Consider the following 8,995-nt stretch of genomic DNA (forward strand, 5'->3'; position numbering starts at 1 on the left):
ACTACAGGCGCCTGTCACCGTGCCAGGCTAATTTTTTTGTATTTTTAGTAGAGACGGGGTTTCACCGTGTTAGCCAGGATGGTCTTGATCTCCTGACCTCGTGATCCGCCTGTCTTGGTCTCCCAAAGTGCTGGGATTATAGGTGTGAGCCACCGCGCCCGGCCAAGATTTCTAAATCTTGTTGTTTCACAAATACTTTTGGATAGATTAATAAATGATGAGGCCACACCTGATGTAGGATAAAAATAATGAACCTCCAGGACCTAAAAATCCTGATGTCTGTGGCATCGAGTCACCTGTTGGTCCATATTGGCATATTTTCTGCATCAAATCAAGCCTTCTTTGTCCAAAGGCAGTAGGGAGTATAATCTTTGTTAGTTCATTCATGATGATGTTTTGTGGGCTAAGGGGATTCTGATGGGACATATCTGGCAGAAATCTGAGAATCTGTAAACTCAGCAGCACCTTCTCTTTTGCAACCTCTTCAAGGCATCTTTAATTTCTTTGTTCCTCAAACTGTAAATCAAGGGATTTAACATGGGAATGACCACGGTGTAGAAAACTGATGCAAATCTGTCAAAGCTGGAAGAACCTCCAGAGCTGGAACTCAAATAGACAAAGATTCCCGATGAATAGAAGAGGGAAACAGCTGTTAGATGAGAAGCACAGGTGTTGAATGCCTTGGACCTGCCTTTAGCTGAAGTGATCTTCATGATGGAGATGCCAATATAGCCATAGGAGATCATGATAACTAGGGCACTTGCTATCCCAAAGAACATGGTTAATACAGCAGTCATGACCTGTACAAAGAAAGTGTCAGTACAGGACAAGATTAACAGTTGGGGCATATCACAGAAGAAATGTCTGATGACATTAGACCCACAGAAGTGGAGTTGAAGCAAAGCACCAATTTGGGATAAAGAAGCGGTGAGGCCAGTCATGTAGGCTCCCAGTACCATCCAAACACAGAGGGTGGGTGACATGATGGATGAATAGAGCAGGGGATTACAAATGGCGGCATAACGATCATAAGCCATGGCCGTCATGAGACAAGACTCACTCAGTCCCATTGTTGAAAAGATAAAGTACTGAATAATACAACCAACAAAAGTGATAGTTTGCTCTTCCTGTGAGAAGTTGGAGAGCATTTTGGGAACTGTGGAGCTGATATAGCAGACATCTATGAAGGACAGGTTACTGAGGAAGAAATACATGGGTGTATGGAGGTGGGAATCCATCCTTATTAAAACAATGAGGGACAGGTTCCAGGCCAGAGATGTAATGTAGATCACCAGGAATGTAGTGAAGAGCACTGTTATGATCCTGGGAAAATCTGAGAATCCCAGCAGGACGAAATATGTGATTTCTGTAATATTTCCTCCCCTAGTCATTGGCTCGGTGCTCCTAATATCAGAAAGGAGACAAGAGAATGGATTGCTAACTCAGGTGAAGTGATAACATTACTATCTTCATATGTGTACATCTTTTCCTCCAACAAGCACTGGAAAAGGAGAAATGTTTCACTCTTCTGATGGAAAGACCCCAACTTTTCTTCTTGAATTGTCAGCATGTACCTGCAAAATGCTTCAGGTTCTTGATTAATTCATGGAGTATCATGATGATTAAAAAATATATTTAAAAAGTTGACTGGTAATTTTTAAAAAATATGCCATAGAAATGGTGAGAGTATTATGTATAAGGTAAAGATCACTAATTAAGGTAATCGTTTTTCTTAAAAAGTACCTCTGATGATTGATTATATAACTGTTGCTTTAAAATTATGAAAGCTTAGGCCGGGTGCCGTGGCTCACGCCTGTAATCCTAGCACTTTGGGAGGCTGAGGTGGGCAGATCACCTGAGGTCAGGAGTTTGAGACCAGCCTCGCCAACATGGAGAAACCCCATCTCTACTAATACAAAAATTAGCTGGGCGTGATTGCGCAGGCCTGTAATCCCAGCTACTTGGGAAGTAGGAGAATCACTTGAACCTAGGAGGCTGAGGTTACAGTGAACTGAGATCACGCCACTGCTCTCCAGCCTGGACAACAGAGTGAGACTCCATCTCAAAAGAAAAAAAAGTTATGAAAGCTTAAATGATCTCCTTCCAAAATATGTCTGATGGACAGCAGTCCTGTCCTGGATTGTTATCTAAGTGGATTTAAAATACTTTTTATTTTAGCCTTTAGAAAAATTACTTTCCCTGTTTATAATAACTTCTCCTACTTTAATAAAAATGTATTCAATATAACATATCTAAACTGGCCTTAACAATAATATAAATTCTGATAATATTTTCAGGAAGACAGAACATGGGTGTTCAATAAGGTTATGGAATAAATCTCCTTAGGGAAGCCTTCATACGAAGCATTCCAGAAGGAGCTAGTGCAGCTCACTCTTGGCCTCAACGGTTGCCTCAATTTTAGGGTATTTGGCAAACAGCATAGTAATGTGGCTAAGGGTTCAGACTTTGGAGTTTTAGTTCCAATACTTCTTCTATTAACTTGTACCAGTGACATAAAAACATTAAGCTTAATTTACTGCTGAGGCACGAAAGGACAATGATATAATAATGTAAGGATAATAAAAGCTTCTAACTTCCCAAGTTACTGGGAAGGTTATTAGTGAAAATTCTTGCAAAAGCTAAGCACACAATTAGGTATACAACAATGGTTCAACAGAGGTTGGCTATTGTTATCATGGATTGCTTACAAATAACCATGAGTGACAGGTGTACCTGTGGGTAGGAATGTGAAAAGTAATATTTTCATGGGTTAATTTGAGGAGATTCATGAGCCAGCATCAGCTTTGTAGATGGCCAGGCATCATTGCCTCTCAGCAGGTGTAGATTCAGACCTAGTGTCCATGCTGGTCAAACCACCAAGAGCCATGATGATATAAGCCACATAAGCCATTGTTTTCTTCAGTTTGTTTGACTTTGGGTACACTAGGTCAATGGAAAACCAGCATCAAATTATGATGGATCTTAAACTAGAGGAAAGGTCAAAGTAAATATTTCAATTCTCTAATAATACAGAGATATATCTTTTTTTAAAAATTTTTTTTTTAGTAGATACAATCAGCAAGTTAGAGCTTACCAACAGACTTATGGTATTAGGTTGGTGCAAAAGTAATTGCACCAACCAAAGGTATGCATGGATTATGTACATTCACTCTGTTCCATACTCAGACTGTCCTTTCTTGAGGTCAAAGGACAAACCAATGATAATAGCCAAGATTATTTTGAAAAAGATGAATAATTAGAAAGGATTTTAACTTTCAGATATTAAAAAGTATTATGAACACTGATAATTCATTATTCTTATAATAACAGACATGTACCAGAGAACAAATAAAAATTTCACAAATCAATGTAAGTGTTGGTAAGAATTTTATATATGAAAAAGTATTTTCAATTGATAGCGAAAGAACAAACTCTTCTATAAATGGTCTGTGAGACCTGCCACACTATAGGTAAAAGAGTATTTGAGGAATAAATAGATTTACATTTATATAATCTTGGGATGGAAGTGATATTCCTGAAAAGTAACACCAAAACAGAAATTATAAGAGAAAAAATATGGCAAAGCAATTTAAAAGTTGGTCATGGCAGAAAAACCCTTATATAAAGCATATTTGAAAGACAGTTGATGAATGGGGGAAAACAGTGATAAAACAGAAAAAGAATATAATTATTATCTTAATATATACGATATTGTATAAATCAGTAAGGAATGAGCACTCATATGTACCATTGATGAGTGTACAAGGTAGTTCTACTTTTCTGGGGGAAGATTATTTGCTTTTTACGAACTATTTTGCATGCATGATGAGCTCTCTCTCCCCCCCCCACTCTCTCCTCTCTCTCTCTCTCTCTCTGTCTCTCTCACACACACAGACACACACACACACACCCCTTAAAAACCATTTATAATATCAAACATTAAAAGTAATGGATAGAATCATTTTGATTTTTTTCTTTATCGTTATCTGTATTATCTTGTTTTTCTACAGCTTCTACATTTATGATAAAAATATTATTAAATGTGAAAATCACTAATAGGGTGGAGAAAGGAGGGGGAGGAGGGCAGAAGAGAGAGAGAGGGGTGGGGAGAAGAGATAGAATGTGGAGAATAGACTTTCCTGAATCTTACTTGCTGGCTGTGTGATGTTTAGCACGTGATTAACCTCTCTGTACCTCAGTTGTCTCATCTACAAAGGAAGCTGATAATCATTACCATCTCATAGGGTTGTTGCAAGGATGGAATGACACAAAGGGCTTAAAACAATAAGGCCTTGGCCTAGCACGGTGGCTCAGGCCTGTAATCCCAGCACTTTGTGAGGCTGAGGTAAGCGAATTGACTGAGGTCAGGAGTTCAAGACCAGCCTGGCTAACATGGAGAAGCCCCACCTTTACTAAAAATACAAAAATTAGCCAGGCGTGGTGGCACACGCCTGTAGTCTCAGTTACTCGGGAGGCTGAGGCAGGAGAATCGCTTGAACCCAAGAGGCGGAGGTTGCAGTGAGCTGAGATATCATGCCGCTGCACTCCATCCTGGGCGACAGAGTGAGACTCCGTCTCAAAACAGAGCAAAGCAAAACAAACAAAAACAGTAAGACCTCAGAAACGTTAGCAAGGATCATTCCCATCATCACATCTCTCTTAAAGGGGAATAAAGAAAGAACTAGTACTGAAGTATTAAGGAGCTCTCAATAAAATTATTTCTTAAATTAGATGATTTCTAAACCAGACTAAAGAATATTGTTGATGAATGATTGTGTTATCTCCCATGCAGCTGGATTGTCAATTCCTGATGCTGCTTTTTCTTCCATTACCACCAAGTACCCTCAAGCTGAGAACGCTGACTGTATACAGGACACAGATTAGTAGAGATGTTTGGTTACTCAATACTAAGCATCGTGTATACTAATATTTGCAGAACTCAACAAGTTTCTCTTTAACACATTCATTATTAAATGGTTCTTTCATTGAGGTTTCAATGCCAAACTAAGAAAATCTTATTTTTGTTTTATTTCCGTTATGAGTTTATTAACTTAGAAATCTTTCTGTTTACTCTTAGAATAGCCATAAAAAGAATGGGATCATGTCCTTTGCAGGGACATGGATAGAGCTGGAAGCCATTATCCTCAGTAAACTAATGCAGAGTCATTATCCTCAGCAAATTAGTGCAGGAACAGAAAACCAAACACCATATCTTCTCATTTATAAGTGGGAGCTGAACTAGGAGAACACATGGACACAGGGAGAGGAACAACACACACTGGGGCCTGTCAGGGGGTGGAGTGGCAGGAGGGAGAGCCTTAGGAAAAATAGCTAATGCATGCTGGGCTTAATACCTAGGTGATGGGTTGATAGGCCCAGCAAACCACCATGGCACACGTTTACCTTTGTAGCAAACCTGAACATCGTGCACTTGTACCCCAGAACTTAAAATTAAAATTAAAAAAAGATTTAAAAATTGAAAAAAACCCTCTAGTACAATTTCTCAGATATGTTATCCAAGGTGAGTTAGATTTAATGGAAATATTTTCAAAATATAAGAGCTCTTACAGATAGCATCCCCCAGACACCAATATAACCAGTCGATTCAGTGAAAATAAGTCAAATTGTTGATCAATTTGTTGCACTAAAACTCTTTACTTTTGTATTACATTCTGGTGACACAGGCAGACATAATTAAATATACTCTATGTAATCTACCATTTCCTGTAAAGAACAAGGAGTTGTGGATTGCTTTTCATATTCATGATAAAATTTATCCTGAAAACTTACCTTGTTGACATTTGATAAGCTAGAGAAAAAGAGAAAAAACTCTGGATACATTCACTCTCTTTGATTAATTCCTTACATATGTTCACCATTTCCTGAGACAATTTGCAGAGGAAAAGGTAATTGATGTAAATATTGGTTAAAGATTTTACTAGATGAATGTAGGTGATCAAAATCCTATCCAGTGCTACTCTAATAAGGACATGGTCAGTTTGCAAAGTTGTGCAGGGTACAAAATCAGGTAAAGCCAGAAACATTGCTAAATAAAGAACAATATATGCACAAGGAGGTTACAAGGAATATTTAAACCAACACTTCTTGTGCTTGGAGTGGATATCTCTGATATCTGTGTTACCCAGGACGGTGTCTTCAGATCCCAGGGTCTCCAAAAATTACAACAGGGAGCAATTTTGAAGTATTTCAGAAGTTCTAATTGCATGATATATGAGTACTCTGTCGTATCATTAAGACTCAATGTGTCTCTTGCTATTCAGAGATCATAAATCAAAGCTATGTATTTAAACAGAATCAAGGTAGTCATTAGCATTTTGAAAACAGAACCCTGAAGGGCAAAAATTAAATTAAAAGTGCCCTTGGGGTGGAGAAAACTGGGATACATACCCAAGCAGGTTTTGATCTTAGGATATTCCTCTGAAACTCAGTAAATTATCATTTTTGATTCCTCTTTCAGGCTTTATAGACAACATATATTTGACTATAGATCGTTCCAACATCCCCATTTTACAGGTGAAAAAAAAGAAGACAGCACTGTTCAAGGTCACATCCTTAGGAATTCAATACCCATCCCTCACCCCAGAATAATACCTGAAATTTTGTGTTTGAGGTTTTTCTTTTTACAGAAGGTTGAGTAAGGAGAAAGAGGGTCCAACGAGGAACTTTAGGTACAGAATGTGGAAGTGAGGAAGAGGAAAGAGTTAAAGAATGAGAGAGACTGAGGACCATAAACTCTGTTCCATGCGTGTCCTTACTGGCAGAATTACATGGATATTGAGACGGTACAGAATCTACTGTTCCAAGTCTTGTCCTGTGACCTTGACCCAGCTTCCCCAAGAAGACAGAGTTCTTGCCAATTTCCTTTCCTACGGAATTTTTCAGGTGGGCATATCACACTCCAAGATGGGCATGTTTGACCATAAAATTGGCTGTCCACTCACAGCAAGAGAGATGGTCTCACGTGGGGATCCTCTTAAACGTGCCGCCGAGAGCAGACATGAAAGGAGAAAAGCCAATTAGAGAAAGAAAGCATGCCAGGTACTCGCTCTCTGGTGCCATGGTTGTCATGGAGTTTTTGTCCCTGCTGATCTCATGCCCCACTTTGCTGTGTGGGTCAATTCCCTGTTTCCCTATTGTCCTATCATGATGTCAGTATTGCAACTTTTTACTCAACTTGAAGTCATTGGAGCTGGAAAGAAGATAGGGATCTTCTAGTCCAAAACTCTCAATTTCTGGGTGAAAAATCTGAGACCAGAGTGCTAAAGGGTTTGCCCAAGATGACACCCTAGCCAGTAATATAGCTTGATAGCAATAAATTTGATAGGTGTATGCTTCTCTGCTTACAAAATGCTTTCATTCTAGGTAATTACATACATAGTTCCTCAAATACCTGACTTGAGTCAATTATCACAGCAGTCCTGCAAGGCAGATGTGGCATTATTTCCCATGCATAAGTGAGGAAATTGAGGCACTAAGGAATACAATAAGACTAATTCATAACAAAGCCATGGCTTCTCATGTTTATGATCATGGGTATTGATATCATACAATTTGGGTTGAATTTTGGCTTGGCCACTTGCTACTTGTGTGACCTTGAGCAAATTAACCTCTCTAAGCCTCAGTGTTTTCACCTATAAAATGGGGCTAATAGTAATAGCTACTTCACAGAGTAGCTTTTCATTGAGAATTAAATTGGATAAAGACTATAAAGCACTTATCAGCATGTGTAGTATAAATCATGCCTTCTGTTTAATAGCAGATAAAACTTACGTTGCTTTGATTTGGAGATCTTTCGAGATGTATTGTTAACTACAATGAGAAGAGCATGATAGGCCTCAGTATGCCATCTGCAATTGGGATAATTTCTCACCTGCCGAATCTCATATGGGTATAGGAAAAATCAAATCTATGTGCTGTAACTACATGAAGTGTAAAATGTTGTATAAATGCTAATGTAATATAAATGAAATTTAGTACATAAACTCTAGACTAGAGAAATATGTCTTACACATTAAAAAAAATTATCTTGGTCTGTCTCTGAGCCACCATGATACCACTAGGTCTGGTGCTTCTGCTGCTCCCTGGTCAAACTTAAGGCCCTGGAATCCCTGGGAGGCTCAGGCCTCAGGTACTTGGGTCCAGCCTCCCTAGACATGCGACGATAGCATCATTTCTGAGGTCTTGCACCGTCTCTGGGAGGCTGCCATGAAGCATGCTCCAGGTGCACCTATGCCAAGAAATTGCAGGCTTTGACTTCCTTGCACCTCTAGGAATCTCCCCAACTCTTCACCTTAACAGTAGCCCTTTCCACCTACCATTTTTTTCTTGCCTACTTCCTATTTTAAAAATTTACGTCCTTCTGTAGGCTCAGAGGGTAAGGTGGAAGGAACAGGGTTATTTGGGAATAAACCCAAACAAATATTGCCATCCTGCACCATGCTCCCCTCCTCTCCCCTCTCCTCCCCTCCCCTCCTCTTCCCTCCCCTCCTCTCTCCTTCCCTTCCCTCCCCTTGCCTCTCCTCTCCTCTCTTCTCTGCTCCCCTTTCATGTGCTCTTCTCTTCTCTATTTCTCTCTTTCATTCACTTACTCTCTTTCTGTCTTTGCTTGGATCTAAATATTTTATTTATACATTATGTTATTTTATTTTTATTGGAATATAAATACATGCTTAACAACCAGAAATAAAATAAACGAACAGATTCAGAGTAATGTTAGCAAGATGGTCAATTACAGGTGGCTACTGTTCATCACCCCTATAAAAAAGTACCAAAACAACAAGTAGACACAATTTGACCAGAGTGACTAAAGGAGAATGCTGGAGTACAGCAAGGGAGGGGTGGAAATTTTGTGGTGCACAGTAACTCAGGATGGCCACCTAGAGCAGGAAGAAACCACCTTGCTTCTGCCATCCATTCCCTCCAGTGGGGATCAGCTTGGAACCAGGAGTGGGTTTCTCTCTGTGAGGAAAAGGTA

General features: G+C 39.3%; 1 protein-coding gene across 1 annotated transcript; it reads right to left on the bottom strand.

Annotated features, from left to right (window-relative positions):
* Positions 1-407: 407 nt before the first annotated feature.
* On the bottom strand, positions 408-1,432 carry LOC126936147 (olfactory receptor 5AN1). The gene has a single exon (XM_050758600.1). The coding sequence runs from the start codon at positions 1,389-1,391 to the stop codon at positions 456-458; it is 936 nt and encodes a 311-aa protein (XP_050614557.1). The 5' UTR covers positions 1,392-1,432; the 3' UTR covers positions 408-455.
* Positions 1,433-8,995: the final 7,563 nt, after the last annotated feature.

The sequence above is a fragment of the Macaca thibetana genome, chromosome 14 (genome assembly GCF_024542745.1).
Source record: "Macaca thibetana thibetana isolate TM-01 chromosome 14, ASM2454274v1, whole genome shotgun sequence".
Classification (NCBI taxonomy): Eukaryota; Metazoa; Chordata; class Mammalia; order Primates; family Cercopithecidae; genus Macaca; species Macaca thibetana.

Bases quoted from the DNA above. Each gene is read 5' to 3' on its own strand.
- LOC126936147 (XM_050758600.1), bottom strand. From the start codon at position 1,391: ATGACTAGGGGAGGAAATATTACAGAAATCACATATTTCGTCCTGCTG.